This window comes from Aptenodytes patagonicus, chromosome W (assembly GCF_965638725.1).
Source record: "Aptenodytes patagonicus chromosome W, bAptPat1.pri.cur, whole genome shotgun sequence".
Taxonomy (NCBI): Eukaryota; Metazoa; Chordata; class Aves; order Sphenisciformes; family Spheniscidae; genus Aptenodytes; species Aptenodytes patagonicus.
The window spans coordinates 11,654,548-11,670,534 of NC_134981.1; the positions used below are offsets into that span (position 1 = coordinate 11,654,548).

The following is a 15,987-nucleotide window of genomic DNA, read 5'->3' on the forward strand; positions in this document are numbered from 1 at the left end:
AGGCTAGATATAATGCTCATATCGATCACATGGTAAAAGCATGATAAGACTGTTGGCTAAAAGTACTATTAAAATGAGTTTTGTGACAGGCTGTTAAAAGAGATTTAGTATTATTTTCATCTTGGTTAATAGTGGCCTTGATCAACACTGGGCTGTATAATGTTGATAGGGGCACAAACCTCACAAATATTACCAAAACTGGTGGATAGTCCTGGTGTGTTTTCAGAATTGGGAATGTAGTTACATAATTATCAAATCACTCCTACACCAGCTCTTCAATTTCTTAGGTTGCCAGTAGTATTCTTGTTTCTTACACTAACCTTTTGAAATTTTTTTCCATGCTCACGGGTTCATCCCAGTCTGCTCCTTTGATACCTCAGTCTCCTCTTGCTTTGTTGATAATTTTTTTATACAATTCTTCTACTTTTTCTTCCTTTTCCTTTTCTCATATCCTGAGACTACTTTGATTATTAGCTTTCTTGTTCCAGTTTTGAAAGAAGGGAAAAAAGTCATGATTTATCTTTTGGCATATGTAATCCCATACCCATTAGTTCCTATCACACATTATCTACAAAGAATTCTGAGGACTTTTAAAAGTTTCATAAGTATCTCAAATTCAGTCCTCCTTTTTAGTTCTTTTCTCTCTCACTACTATGTTTTTTCATTTCTAGCTACTTTCATTCTGGAGAGAGTCTCAACACTTATATTCCTCTTTCTGAAAAATCACCACCAAAAAATAGAAGGAAATTTTTGCCAAATATTAGTTTCTCATTTTGATATATTTTATCTTTACATCTCCTTCCTCTGCTTTATTTACATTCTGTTTCACTGCATCCAGTTGAAGAGCTGGTATCTTCATATCAATGCCCTTTCAATCTGCTAGTTGTTGGTTAGCTGAATAGATGAATGCAACCCCTAAGTTTGAAAAACAATCGAGTGCTAGCCTTTAGGACTGTGCAGCTTCACTCTCCATCTTTTTTGTGTGCAGATTTTTGTTTCTTTGGTTTTCTGATATTGGTACTGACCATCTCTTTAGTGCTATATTTATCTCCAACAAAGTTTATATAATATATAGTATTTTTCAGATAGATAAAAATAATGATTCACATACTTTTGGAATGAAATCTGGTTCCTTTGGCTCATTTAGTTTATCACACATCTGATGTGTAATAGCCAACATAGAATCTACCCATGATATGAGAATGTCCAATGCTATTATGAGAAAACTGCAAAATCCATATATATATGTACTAATACAGAACCATGTTTTCAAAGTACACAGTGGTGGGTATGTAATGAAAAACACTTGTCAAGTACCTCATCTGAGAACACAGCTCTATGGTCTACATTTGTGTGTGATAGAGAAGGGGAAGAGCACCTTCGGTCATAGGCTTGCCAAGCTGGTGAAGAGGACTTTAAACTAGAGATGCCGGGGGAGGGGAACCTCAATCCATCCCACTCCTACTAGTTTGATGCCAGGGCCAGCGATAGATGCCCAGAGCCTGGAGAAGGAACACAGGTCAGCAGGAGAGCGCCTGAAGAGCAGCACAAAGGAACTCCAGCCAGTAAGACAGCTTCATCGGGGGCCCGACTTAAATGCCTCTATGCAAACGCACGTAGCATGGGGAATAACCAAGAGGAGTTAGAGACATGCGCACGCCTGCAGGGCTACGACCTTATTGGCACCATGGAGACGTGGTGGGATGGCTCCTATGACTGGAGTGTTGGGATGGAGAGATACAGGCTCTTTAGGAAGGACAGGCAGGGGACACGAGGAGGGTGCGTCGCCCTCTATGTCAATGACCAGCTGGAGTGCATGGAGCTCTGCCTGGGGATGGATGAGGAGCCAACCGAGAGCTTATGGGTCAGAATTAAAGGGAAGGCAGGGACAGGTGACATTACGGTGGGGGTCTGCTACAGGCCACCCGACCAGGAAGACTGAGCGGATGAGGCCCTCTATAGACAGATGGGAGCAGCCTCACGCTCACAAGCCCTGGTCCTCATGGGGGACTTCAACCACCCCGACATCTGTTGGAGGGACAACACGGCAGGGCATAAGCAATCCGGGAGGTTCCTGGAATGCGTCGATGATATAACTTCCTTCTCCAAGTGGTAGAGGAGCCAACGAGGAGAGGTGCTATGCTGGACCTTGTTCTCACCAACAAGGAGGGGCTGTGTGGGGAATGTGAAGCTCAAGGGCAGCCTGGGCTGCAGTGACCACGAAATGGTGGAGTTCAAGATCCTTAGGGCACCGAGGAGGGCGCACAGCAAGCTCACTACCCTGGACTTCAGGAGAGCAGACTTTGGCCTCTTCAGGGATCTGCTTGGTAGAGTGCCATGGGACAGAGGCCTGGAGGGAAGAGGGGCCCAAGAAAGCTGGGTAATATTCAAGGATCACCTCCTTCAAGCTCAGGAGCGATGCATGCCAACAAAGAGGAAGTCAGGCAAAAACGCCAGGAGGCCTGCATCGATGACAAACATGAAAAGGAAGCCTACAGAGGGTGGAAGCAAGGACAGGTAGCCTGGGAGGAATACAGAGAAATTGTCCGAGCAGCCAGGGATCAGGTTAGGAAAGCTAAAGCCCTGAGAGAATTAAATCTGGCCAGGGACGTCAAGGGCAACAAGAAAAGATTCTATAGGTATGTCAGGGATAAGAGGAAGACAAGGGAAAATGTGGGCCCTCTCCGGAACGAAACGGGAGACCTGGTTACCCGGGACACGGAGAAGGCGGAGGTACTCAATGACTTTTTTGCCTCGGTCTTCACCGGCAAGTGCTCGAGCCTCACCGCCCAAGCTGCAGAAGGCAAAGGCGGGGACTGGGAGAATGAAGAGCCGCCCACTGTGGGAGAAGATCAGGTTCAAGACCATCTAAGGCACCTGAAGGTGCACGAGTCCATGGGACCCGATGAGATCCATCCGCGGGTCCTGAAGGAACTGGCGGATGAAGTTGCTAAGCCACTATCCATCGTATTTGAGAAATCATGGCAGTCCGGAGAAGTTCCCACTGACTGGAAAAGGGGAAACATAACCCCCATTTTTAAAAAGGGAAAAAAGGAAGACCCGGGGAACTACAGGCCAGTCAGTCTCAGCTCTGTGCCTGGGAAGATCATGGAACAGATCCTCCTGGAAGCTATGCTAAGGCACATGGAGGACAGGGAGGTGATTCGAGACAGCCAGCATGGCTTCACCAAGGGCAAGTCCTGCCTGACTAACCTAGTGGCCTTCTATACAGAAGTGACTACATCAGGGGACACAGGAAGGGCTACAGATGTCGTCTCTCTGGACCTCTGTAAGGCCTTTGACACGGTCCCCCACAACATCCTTCTCTCTAAACTGGAGAGGTATGGATTTGATGGGTGGACTGTCCGGTGGGTGAGGAATTGGTTAGATGGTCGCATCCAGAGGGTAGTGGTCAACGGCTCAATGTCCAGATGGAGACTGGTGACGAGTGGCGTCCTGCAGGGGTCCGTATTGGGACCGGTACTGTTTAATATCTTCATCAATGCCATAGGCCGTGGGATCGAGTGCACCCTCAGCAAGTTTGCAGATGACACCAAGCTGAGTGGTGCAGTTGACACGCCAGAGGGACGGGATGCCATCCAGAGGGACCTGGACAAGCTCGAGAAGTGGGCCCGTGTGAACCTCATGAGGTTCAACAAGGCCAAGTGCAAGGTCCTGCACCTGGGTCGGGGCAACCCCTGGTATCAATACAGGCTGGGGGATGAAGGGATTGAGAGCAGCCCTGCCCAGAAGGACTTGGGGGTACTGGTGGATGAAAAGCTGGACAAGAGCCAGCAATGTGCGCTCGCAGCCCAGAAGGCCAACCATATCCTGGGCTGCATCAAAAGAAGCGTGGCCAGCAGGTCGAGGGAGGTGATTCTGCCCCTCCGCTCTGCTCTGGTGAGACCCCACCTGGAGTACTGTATCCAGCTCTGGAGCCCTCAGCATAAGAAAGACACGGACCTGTTGGAGCGGGTCCAGAAGAGGGCCACGAAAATGATCAGGGGGATGGAACACCTCTCCTATGAAGAAAGGCTGGGAGAGTTGGGGTTGCTCAGCCTAGAGAAGAGAAGGCTTTGGGGGGCCCTTATTGCAGCCTATCAGTACTTAAAGGGGGCTTATAAAAACGATGGCGGCAAACTTTTTAGCAGGGCCTGTTGCAACAGGACAAGGGGGAATGGCTTTAAACTAAAGGGGGGTAGATTTAGACTAGATATAAGGAAGAAATTTTTTACGCTGAGGGTGGTGAAGCACTGGCACAGGTTGCCCAGAGAGGTGGTGGATGCCCCATCCCTGGAAACATTCAAGGTCAGGTTGGACGGGGCTCTGAGCAACCTGATCTAGTTGAAGATGTCCCTGCGCATGGCAGGGGGGGTTGGACTAGATGACCTTTAAAGGTCCTTTCCAACCCAAACTATTCTATGATTCTCTTCTATGATTCTATGATCATCTGAGGCTGTACAGTCCAAATCTCTGCTGGATGTGCTGTGTTCCTCTTGAAGAATTACTCCCCTTCAATCTAATCCACACAAGGTACTTGTGTTCATAGATGTTGCCACTTTTCCTCTTTCACATATAAGTAAATCACCAGAATAAGATTATCACTCTCATAAAACCAATTTGAAAAGGACTCATTTACTCATTTAAAGTTGGACTGGATATTTTGTTATTATTCTACAGTCTACTTTTGACATAGAATAAAACTTACTTTTAGTTTTGTTTATCTTCAGAAGCATTTCAGAAGCAGAGGTTCACTGAAGTTAGTTATGTTCCTGTGCGTTACAATAGCTAAGTGAATGCTTTAAGAGCAAAATCACTCAAGAGACACAGCACAGTTGCTGGAAGTTTTTTCAAATTAATTTAGATAACGTTGCCAACAGTAGAGGTCTTTTATTGTTTGTTCAATAAACCAAGATATCGATGACAAAATGTTAGCAAACGTAGAAATGCTGTCAAATCTGGCTGTAGTTTTCATTTCTCCTGAAAGTATGGCAAGATACCTCTAGAGTATCTCTGAAGCTGGGAAATTCTAAGACGTTTTGGAAAGACTTTGCAAATCAACAGGTGTTGGTATGTCTCTGTTCAAAGGTTTGGTTCCAAAAACCACAGAAAACCAAATTGGAAGGACTCTCTGTGAGCCTATTATATATACAGACATTATATCTAATATTAAAACTAGATTAAATTTGTGACTAAAGAGTAAGAATAGCATTTATGTCTGTTGCTGTTACACTTAAAATATATTATATAGTCTTTCTTGAAGCATGTAAAGTAGTACAGAAGATAAAAAAGTAAATTGTGTCAATAATATGGGACTAGATCTTCCACAAAATAAAAATTGATAAACATTATTCCTATAATTAAAAATATAAATAACTTTTTCAAGAATTAATGCTCTTTTAAAATGTTTAATTTGCCTATCTTTGCTGAAATTTGAGATTGTAATAAACTTTGATTGTTTATATTTAACGTGAACCCATTCCTTTTTTGATAATGAAGAAATAATAGTGGAGAGGACTTTAACTTGTAAAGACAGTAGGTGTTTTGGGGTTTGTTAGGCACACGCATGTAATGTCAGTTTGAGAGCAAGAAAGTTGTGAATTAAAAAAAGAATGTTTCAGTCCTTGGGTTTTCTGTGGGACGTACAGTGAAAGGCTAACAACACAGGGAAAAAATTGTTGTAGACATTAGAAGAAAATTGTGAACTAGAGAAAAGAAAAAGAAGAAAAAGAATTGGGGAAAAATTGACTTAAGAATCACCTCACATAATATTCACATATGTGAACTTTAAATGGCTGGCTGTATTTATGGACATTAGACAAGTATGTAATTCTTTGGAAACTTATCTAAGCAACATGGAGTTCTCATGTTTTCATTCATGATGACGTAAATGATAACAACATTGATAAGCCTAATATTGAAAAGAAAACTAGGAGAGAAGATGATATCATTGTTAGATATTTGTTTTGTCATAACAATTATCTCAACCATTCTGTGTAAATCAACTAACCCTTGCCTGCTGAATCATTGGTTCAGCTTGAATCTTTACAGGTAGAATACCCTGTAAGAGAGTTGCACCATGTTCTCCACCTTAAGGTCTTTATTTTCACTTGAATAGACGTGAGAAAAATCTTTTGTGGTGTGTTAGAAAATTGGCAAAAACGTTTCTATGTTTATGCACTGGACACTGATCTTTTTTAGCATGGATTCCCACATGATACAAATCAGAACAGCTCTGTTGAAGTCAGTGGAGCAAAACAATCAACACTAAGGCTTTTGTCCCCAGTCAGTGTTTTGATGGGAAGACAGAAAAGGGACGCTTTTCACTGTCACATACTGAAAAACATCATGTGTCTTACTGGGTCAGGCTACAGACTGCCCTTTGGGAAAAAAGAAAAAAAAATACTGCCTCTTGGCTAAGCAAAAGAATCATAGAATCATAGAATCATTGAGGTTGGAAAAGACCTCTAAGATCATCGAGTCCAACCGTCAACCCAACACCACCATGCCCACTAAACCATGTCCCTAAGTGCCTCATCTACACGTCTTTTAAATACCTCCAGGGATGGGGACTCCACCACTTCCCTGGGCAGCCTGTTCCAATGTTTCACCACTCTTTCAGTAAAGAAATTTTTCCTTACATCTAATCTAAACCTCCCCTGCCGCAACTTGAGGCCATTTCCTCTCGTCCTATCGCTAGTTACTTGGGAGAAGAGACCGACACCCACCTCGCTACAACCTCCTTTCAGGTAGTTGTAGAGAGCGATGAGGTCTCCCCTCAGCCTCCTTTTCTCCAGGCTAAACAACCCCAGTTCCCTCAGCCGCTCCTCATAAGACTTGTTCTCCAGACCCCTCACCAGCCTCGTTGCCCTTCTCTGGACACGCTCCAGCACCTCGACGTCCTTCTTGTAGTGAGGGGCCCAAAACTGAACACAGTATTCGAGGTGCGGCCTCACCAGTGCTGAGTACAGGGGCACGATCACTTCCCTACTCCTGCTGGCCACACTATTTCTGATACAGGCCAGGATGCCATTGGCCTTCTTGGCCGCCTGGGCACACTGCCGGCTCATGTTCAGCCGGCTGTCGACCAACACCCCCAAGTCCTTCTCTGCCAGGCAGCTTTCCAGCCACTCTTCCCCAAGCCTGTAGCGTTGCATGGGGTTGTTGTGGCCGAAGTGCAGGACCCGGCACTTGGCCTTGTTGAACCTCATACAGTTGGCCTGGGCCCATCGATCCAGCCTGTCCAGGTCCCTCTGCAGACCCTTCCTACCCTCGAGCAGATCAACACTCCCGCCCAACTTGGTGTCGTCTGCACACTTACTGAGGGTGCACTCAATCCCCTCATCCAGATCATCAATAAAGATATTAAACAAGACCGGCCCCAAAACTGAGCCCTGGGGAACACCGCTCGTGACCGGCCGCCAACTGGATGTAACTCCATTCACCACAACTCTCTGGGCCCGGCCGTCCAGCCAGTTTTTGACCCAGCGCAGAGTCCACTTGTCTAAGCCGTGAGCCGCCAGCTTCTCTAGGAGAATGCTGTGGGAGACAGTGTCAAAGGCCTTGCTGAAGTCCAGGTAGACCACATCCACAGCCTTTCCCTCATCCACTAGGCAGGTCACCTGGTCATAGAAGGAGATCAGGTTGGTCAAGCAGGACCTGCCTTTCATGAATCCGTGCTGGCTAGGCTGGATCCCCTGGTTGTCCCGCTCATGCCTTGTGAGCGCCCTCAAGATGAACCGCTCCATAATCTTCCCCGGCACCGAGGTCAGGCTGACAGGCCTGTAGTTCCCCGGATCCTCCTTCCGGCCCTTCTTGTAGATGGGCGTCACATTGGCAAGCCTCCAGTCGTCCGGGACCTCCCCCGTTAACCAGGACTGCTGATAAATGATGGAGAGCGGCTTGGCGAGCACCTCCGCCAGCTCCCTCAGCACTCTCGGGTGGATCCCATCCGGCCCCATAGACTTGTGAGCGTCCAGGTGGCGTAGCAGGTCATTGACTGCTTCCTCTTGGATTATGGGGGGTTCATCCTGCTTGCCGTCCCTGTCTTCCAGCTCGGGGGGCTGAGTACCCTGAGGATAACTGGTCTGCCTGTTAAAGACTGAGGCAAAGAAGGCATTGAGTACCTCAGCCTTTTCCTCATCCTCAGTGACAATGTTCCCCCTTGCATCCAATAAAGGATGGAGATTCTCCTTGGCTCTCTTCTTATCATTAATATATTTGTAAAAACTTTTTTTGTTGTCTTTAACGACAGCGGCCAGATTGCGTTCTAGCTGGGCTTTTGCCTTTCTCATTTCTTCTCTGCACGACCTAATGAGATCCCTGTACTCTTCTTGAGTCGCCTGCCCCTTCTTCCACAAGCGGTAAACTCTCCTTTTTTTCCTGAGTCCCAGCAAGAGCTCCCCGTTCAGCCAGGCCGGTCGTCTTCCCCGCCCGTTCTTCTTACGGCGTACAGGGACAGCCTGCTCCTGCACCTTTAAGACTTCCTTCTTGAAGATCGTCCAGCCTTCAAATTGTGCAGTTTTGAGTACAAACAATAGAGCCTTTGAACTAAAGATGTGCAGGCATGAAACTGTTTATTTATAGGGAAAAATGACCCACTTCTCTTAGGAACATGACCCAATTTAATCTGCTAGAAAAAAATTGAAAATCTGTTTGACGTAAATTTTCTGAAGCAGAAGGTGTGTGGCAGAGAACTGTCCATAGAGTTCATGAGGCAGCATTGTTTACAGGTCACTTGCTCCATGAGTCAGACTGGATTTTGTTTCTTTTAATAGGCTGTGATTAGAAACATTACCTGAAGAACTTCCACAGAGCTTTGATCTGTTGTGTCACTCCTTTGCAGCTGTCTCACGGATACAACTACACTGTAAACACCAGTATCACTTAAATACACTCAGTGTCTCAAGACAGGCTAAGATAATATTTGGTGATAATAAAGTACCTTCCTCAGACAGATGTGCAGAGACAGGAAGACCTGATCATTGAATTGTCAGATCTGAGATAATTTGGTTAAAGGATTAATCTCGGTATGGTTATCCCAAGCACTCAGCCCACAATACCACTGCTTTTAGAAATGGGCACAAAAAATATAATTTTATTAGCTCAGACGATTAGTATGGTGGAAATCTCATATGCTCATTTGGTTTGAAGAAATTCATGCTCCCTTGTCCATGCAGGAATCTTTCTTGAGAACAGCCCTGCTTTGACTTTGACCTATTTCTTGTTCTCTACCTGTCCATCAATGTATTGAATCATCAGAGACAGTCAAAACTGAGTGTCCTGGTTTCGGCTGGGATAGAGTTAATTTTCTTCCTAGTAGCTGGTATAGTGCTGTGTTTTGGATTTAGCATGAGACTAATGTTGATAACACACTGATGTTTTAGTTGTTGCTAAGTAGTGCTTACACTAGTCAAGGACTTTTCAGCTTCCCGTGTCCTGCCAGCAAGAAGCTGGGAGGGAGCATAGCCAGGACAGCTGACCCAAACTGGCCAAAGGGATATTCCATACCATATGACGTCATGCTCAGTATATAAACTGGGGGGAGTTAGCCAGGGGGCAGTGACCGCTGCTCGGGAACTGGCTGGGCATCGGTTGGCGGGTGGTGAGCAATTGCATTGTGCATCACTTATTTTGTATATTCTTTTATCATTATAATTATTGTTATTTCCCCTTCCTTTTCTGTCCTATTAAACTGTCTTTATCTCAACCCACGATTTTTACTTTTTTTTTCTGATTCTCTCCCCCATCCCACTGTGGGGGGGAGTGAGTGAGCGAATGGCTGCGTGGTGTTCAGCTGCCTGCCGGGTTAAACCACAACACTGAGTCACTGCAGAACTATTTGTTTTCGATATTTCCATGACACGTCTTTCCTTACTGTCCTCAGTGTGAATACCAGTGCTGCAATTTTAGAGAATTTTATGAGTGGCATGTAGTATTCAAATCATGTTGGCGTTTTTGTTAAAAGCCCAGATATTTCCATTCCACACTATCATCCAAGTTTTTGATAAAACTAAATATGTGAGATAGCAGTAGCAAAAAAAGGTAGTTTGGGACCGTGACACTGAGATCAGTAAAATTACTTGAGGTGTGAGATACTCTTCGTCATGGGGATTTACTCCATTGTCATTTCTTCTTGTACGTGTATAGACAATGTGTGACAAATAGGAGAATGGATTTTTTAATTAATGTTTTTGTTCATTCATTATCTTGTAGATACTTGGTATTACCTCTGTTTGATACTTTGTACTGCTTCTGGATGGGCAGCAAAAAGTCCCGTGTGAACTTGGGAAGCAACTGAAAGGTGCAGGAAAGTAACATAAGATGGGAGAATACCCTCAAAGGATATGGTGGCCAGAGGTAGGTTGACATTAAAGCTTTTTATTAGGTCCCAGTAATTCTGCCTTTCTCAGTGATTTACCTTGCTACAGGTAATTCTTGTGGTATCATAGAAGTTCAGCTTTAACAGCTTGATTCAGTGGGTATTGCTGTTAGGATTTTCACTGCTGTCATGATATACAAAATCATAACATCTTTTGTAGAAGGCACATAATAAGATATAGCAGCATGCTGGAGAAAAACAAGTTTTCACTGCACAAGTCTCAGTTTTCTCTACTTTCTTTAACAGAGGATGCACTGTGTTGTTCATTCAGCCACTGAACATGACTTCACATAAATGTATAAATGCAGTTATGTGGCATGTAGAGGGCTTGAACTGGCCTTTCCAGTTACCCCTACTCAATTCTATCAATGCTGCAGAAACTCTAATAAAAGTCACACCAGTCTGTTGAGCAATCTGGGAATAAGTATCCATATCTTTAAAAACTAACAGGATTGGAGGAAGAAGATAACAGTTTTCTCAAGTACAAAAACAGAGCAAACAGCAAAATTCTTCCAGCCCAGGTGTGCACGTCATAAATAAAAAGGACTCATGAATATTATCATATCAGATTCACTCCTTCCATTTGCAAAGATTTTCAGATACAAAATACCTTTCAGCATCTGTCCAACTGAAATGCTTGCTCATTCTGATGAGATAATTATCTAGCACTATCAATTTTGATAGTGATTCTCAACAGACAAATGGTTTATCACAGAATGAGGGTTTTTTTTCCATATCTGTAGTGAACCCAAGTTAGTAATCTTCAGATGCAGGGTTTAACTCCCCTAAACTAACCAGAGCTCTCCAATTAGCGTTTGGCATTATTTCCTTGTTTTCTTCACAGTACTCATCTCCAAGTTTTACACTTTCATATTTGCCCTTGCACTAAGTGCACTACTTCTATGTCACAATGACAGATTTACAGCCTTGATTACCTGTAGCTTTCCTAGTCATCAACAGTGTGCATTTGAATATGAAGCTTTCACAACAGACTCATCTTATTTACAGACAGCATGTAGCTTACCATGGCCTTTTTAATCTAATTCAGGAGTTTAACATTAGAAATCAAAGCTAATTAAATAAAGATAAGAGCACTGCAGGTTGTTATAAAATTGGAAATAAATAACTGAGATTGGTGACTGAAATTAGTGGAGTATTGGATTGTTGGGACAAGAAAGTTTTTAATTTTTAAAGTAATAATTTAAAATTAGTAATTTAGCCAATGTAACTGCTAAAAACATGTGTTCAGAATTTCCTCTGACAAACACTATAGAAAAAGAGAGCTTTGTGCTTTTAGAGAAGTTTCATGTCAAAAAAGGATTGTCAGAAGTGCTTGACTGACAAAAGCCCCCATCTTCAAGGTTGCCTGCAGGTCCATCCTACTCTCCTCTTCCATCTACCTGCTAGCAGTTCTGCTCTGAGTGTTGCCGCCACTGTGGTACAACTACCAGAAATTATGAGCGAGGAAAACTTCTTATGAACATTTTAATATCAGGTACAATGGTACAGCTATTCATTTCTGTCCTGGTTTCAGCAGGGATAGAGTTAATTTCCTTCTTAGTAGCTGGTACAATGCTGTGTTTTGGATTTAGGATGAGAACAAAGTTGATAACCCACCGATGTTTTAGTTGTTGCTAGGTAATGCTTACACTAGCCAAGGACTTTTCAGCTTCCCATGCTCTGCCGACTGAGAAGGCTGGAGGTGCACAAGAAGCTGGGAGGGGGCACAGCCAAACTGGCCAAAGGAACGTTCCATACCATGTGATGTCATGCTCAGTACATAAACTGGGGAAAGCTGGCCAGGGGGGCTGCTGCTCGGGGACTGGCTGGGCATCAGTCGGCAGGTGGTGAGCAATTGCACTGTGCATCACTTTGTGTATTATTATTACATTAGTATTATTATTGCTATTATTATTTTATTTCAGTTATTAAACTGTTTTTATCTCAACCCATGAGTTTTTCTCACTTGTGCTCTTCCAATTCTCTCCCCCATCCCACTGGGGGCGGGGGAGGAGTGAGCGAGCAGCTGCGTGGTGCTCAGTTGCCGACTGAGGTTAAACCACAACGGTTTCCTTGAATATTAAGTTTATTTTAAATCAGAGCTATTTCTTTACACTTAATAGATTTTTTCCTACTAACACACTTCCAGTATCTACATTTCAAAAATCAGAATTCTGGCAGTTATTTAAAGTATGGTTATTTAAAAATTATTATTAAAAAAATTATCTGCTTTTTTCTTCAAAGAATACCTATGATCTATGCAGTATTAGTCAATAAAATGCAATTTGCATTATTTTTTATTTTAAAATATTTCTTGTGTTTATTAGCAACTGATTGATTTATGCACGTATTAAGTGCTTCTGGAATAGAGTTTGCAGATTCGGTATTACAGTGCTGCACAATTTGTTACAGAGCTGTCATTCAGCCCTTGGCTTGGCAGTAAAGAATAAAATGAAAAATATAAAAAAAGGAGACCCTCCTCCCCCATATATGCAAAAGATATAAAATAAATTACCATTTACCATATTTTCTAAATCGCTTTCTGGAATCTAATAGCCTCTTTAATAGACATAAGAGCATGACTGCTTAATAGCATTTATTTTCCATTGTTGCTTTAGTGTCTTATTTTTGGCCAAATCCTTGTTCCAGGCCAGAGTCCAAATAACACTGCTTAGAGTGGAAGTGCAGTACCTTCCCAGTTTGCCATTTGGGAAGAGAAGTGCTGTAGAAGTTGCAGTAGTCTTATGGCTTGCATCTTGCTCAATTTGTTTCAGGCACTTTGCCCTTCCTCCTGCTGAATGAAGCCATTGCCTCCATTCCTCTACTGAAAATAATCACCTATCTTATGGTGGTTAATTCAATTATGCAGATTTTGTTCTACCTGTCTTTGGAGCTACAGCCTCCCTGAGCATTTAAGCATCAACATCCATTCCTCACAAGCTCCTTCTTTTCCATGCAGATGTTTACCGCTTCTAACATGGGATGTGTATTCAGAGCAGTGCACCTCCATGCAGCAGTCAAGGTCCGTCCATCACAAAGAAGCTTCATCAGTATGATCAGTTATGATGCAGCCGTTCACCCCAAATTCATCTTGTTCCAGTTAATTTTCCTGAAGTACTCCTTCCAACACCTGGCTATCTTTATTACAGAGCCTTATCCCAAGCTTTTCCTCTCCAAAATTATTTTTTGCCAAATCCTGGTTCCAAGACAGAGCCCAGAAAATCAACAATTCTGGCCATTGTTTAGTGGAGAGGAAATGGGATCCTTTCCCCAGTTTCCATTTGGGAGGAGAGGTGCTATTGGCCCAAGAAATTTCCTTCATCATTTGATGACCCTACCAGCAGGTTCTGTGTTCTGCAGATTTCTCTCTCAGAGAGAAAACCCTTTTTATTTTAACTGTCTTCCTCCTTTCCAGTCAGCTTCACTATCATCCTACAGTTCTTTTTACTTTTGGCAGCTCTCCCAGAACGGTGGGCTGAAAGCAGAAAGAAACCACACTGATTCTGTGGTTTCCAGAAGAGACCAAGGCTCCTTATTACATATTTCATGCAGCTGTGCTTTCTTGGTCATCTCTCTCACTTCCCCAGCTAAATCCCAGTCTTTTTTAATCCATTAGCACATATGGGTTTCTAAGATGATCAGGTCAATGACTCATAGTACACACTTCTTAGAGGGGATCATTTTGGAGGTGCTTGCCAGTGGTCTGGTTCAGTTTGGGTGTACTGGAATGAAGAATTACTTCTCTTGCCATTGGAAAGAATAGGTGCTTCTATTCTATGCCTTCTTGAATATGGGTAGGCAGCTTTTCACGCTAAAATACACTAATTTATCAATATCCAAATTGTATACATCACTATTAAATCACCTTTAAATATGTTCACTTTTAGTAAACCTGTACTTTCTTCTGGGCTCTGTCAAGGAGATTATGAAAATATGGATTTCATCTGTGTGACTGTGTATATGTGGGTATATATGTATATTTTGATACATAAGTGCATACAGAGAAAATACTGATGCTTTCATATATAATTTTTTCGAAATATAAGTAATTATGATGATTCACAACCCATCTTTGCAATATAAATTCCCAAAAGACCTTAAATCACTATTAGAATATGTATCACCCTATTTGCACAAAGGAAATGTGTGGTTAGAACCCCTTACTCTACATTTGGAGGTGCACAGAGAGCAACAGAAATGTATTAAAGGAGTCTGTAGCTCTGTGAATTCTCAGAGGTGGCTCCTGGTGCACCTCCGCAAATTCTATAGAAGTGAAGTGTTTTCTTTGTGATAATTATAAACATGTGCTTTAGAAATTAGAAGTCAGATCTCACCAAACTTTATGCATTGAGGAACTGTTAGTGTGACTTAGTGTCACAGGCTTTTATACAAAGAATGAAATAGCTCTCCCTGTTCAGATGCCCCCATCTCATCCCTACCTTCCAGTTCTTTTTGTGTGCAGGTGTCAGTCCAATTACATTTCCTGACACCTAGTAGCTGTGTTTAGCTGTGGTTTCTAGATCACAGATTTTTCAGTGGCTCCAGCGAAAATTGTAGGCAAGTGAACGCAGCAATTCCAATTATACTCAAAGTTTGCATTCTAGATGTAGGGAGATCACTTTTGCTCTGAATATTACTGCGTTAAGAGAAACAGGAAAACAAAGAATAACAAAACCAGAGTTTCTAAGAGAGAACATGTGGCATAGGTTCCTTCTGTACCATAGAGAATGGACTCTCCCTCATTCAGCAGCAGCGGTTTCTGCAGATCAGGGTACTTTAACAAACCTCCATGCAAGAAGAACTAGGAACTGCTGTACTGCAACTCTGATGTTTGGGGTTGCGCAATTTGAACAAGCTTGCTGGGTTCATACCTTTTTTAGTCCCTGGGGTTGAGAAATGCTGACAGAATTAACTAAGGGCTTTGCACAGCTAATCGCTCATCCTGAATTTGTCTTGAAAGAATGGTAAAAGGATGCGGCTGGGTTGAAGATGTCGTGTCTAATTTGGCTGACCACTTCTCTCCCTGTTTCATTGGCTAGTCTGGTAGTTCACCTCATACCTTTTCCTAGCCTCTTTTATGCATATGGATCTCACTGTATCACTGCCAGGTTTGCATTTTTGTAAATGCTAAAATTCACTTCAGCATGTGGCTCTTTTATACTTCATCTTGAGGGTGTGATATGGCAGCATTCCAACACTGGAGAAAAACATAGAGTGAAAATGAAAAAAATCCTTGAGCACACAAATATTTACAGCAAAGCTGTGCATTCTTACTTGGTATAGGCTTTCCTGACACTGTGATACAACAGGGAAGATACCCTTCTTCAGATTCAGGCTGCCATTTCTGTGCAGCTGTGCGTTTGAGTTTGCAGAAGGGTTCTATAAACTCTGGATGAACTTTTCTTGGCTACCTCGCTGCTAAAAATTTTCCTCCATCACAAAACTCCCAATTAAGGTTTGGTTCATAAATGCCCCACTAGTATCAACTAAATGGTTATTGGATGCAGCTGTATGTGTTAATAACTTATGAAGTATAATACTTTAATTTTTAATGGGTTAAAACATTATTACAGCAGGAAGGAAGCAAGTATCTTACTTTCATTTAT

The 15,987-nt window shown here is 42.9% G+C and overlaps 1 protein-coding gene across 1 annotated transcript in view; it reads left to right on the forward strand.

The window, feature by feature from the left end:
* The window catches only part of LOC143172166 (uncharacterized), a 97,628-nt gene that overhangs the window by 22,258 nt on the left and 59,383 nt on the right, over nt 1-15,987 (forward strand). The window contains exon 3 of the mRNA XM_076361421.1: nt 2,555-3,922. Within this exon, the coding sequence (XP_076217536.1) occupies nt 2,555-3,922 (1,368 nt within the window). The remainder of the gene's footprint in view (nt 1-2,554; nt 3,923-15,987) is intronic.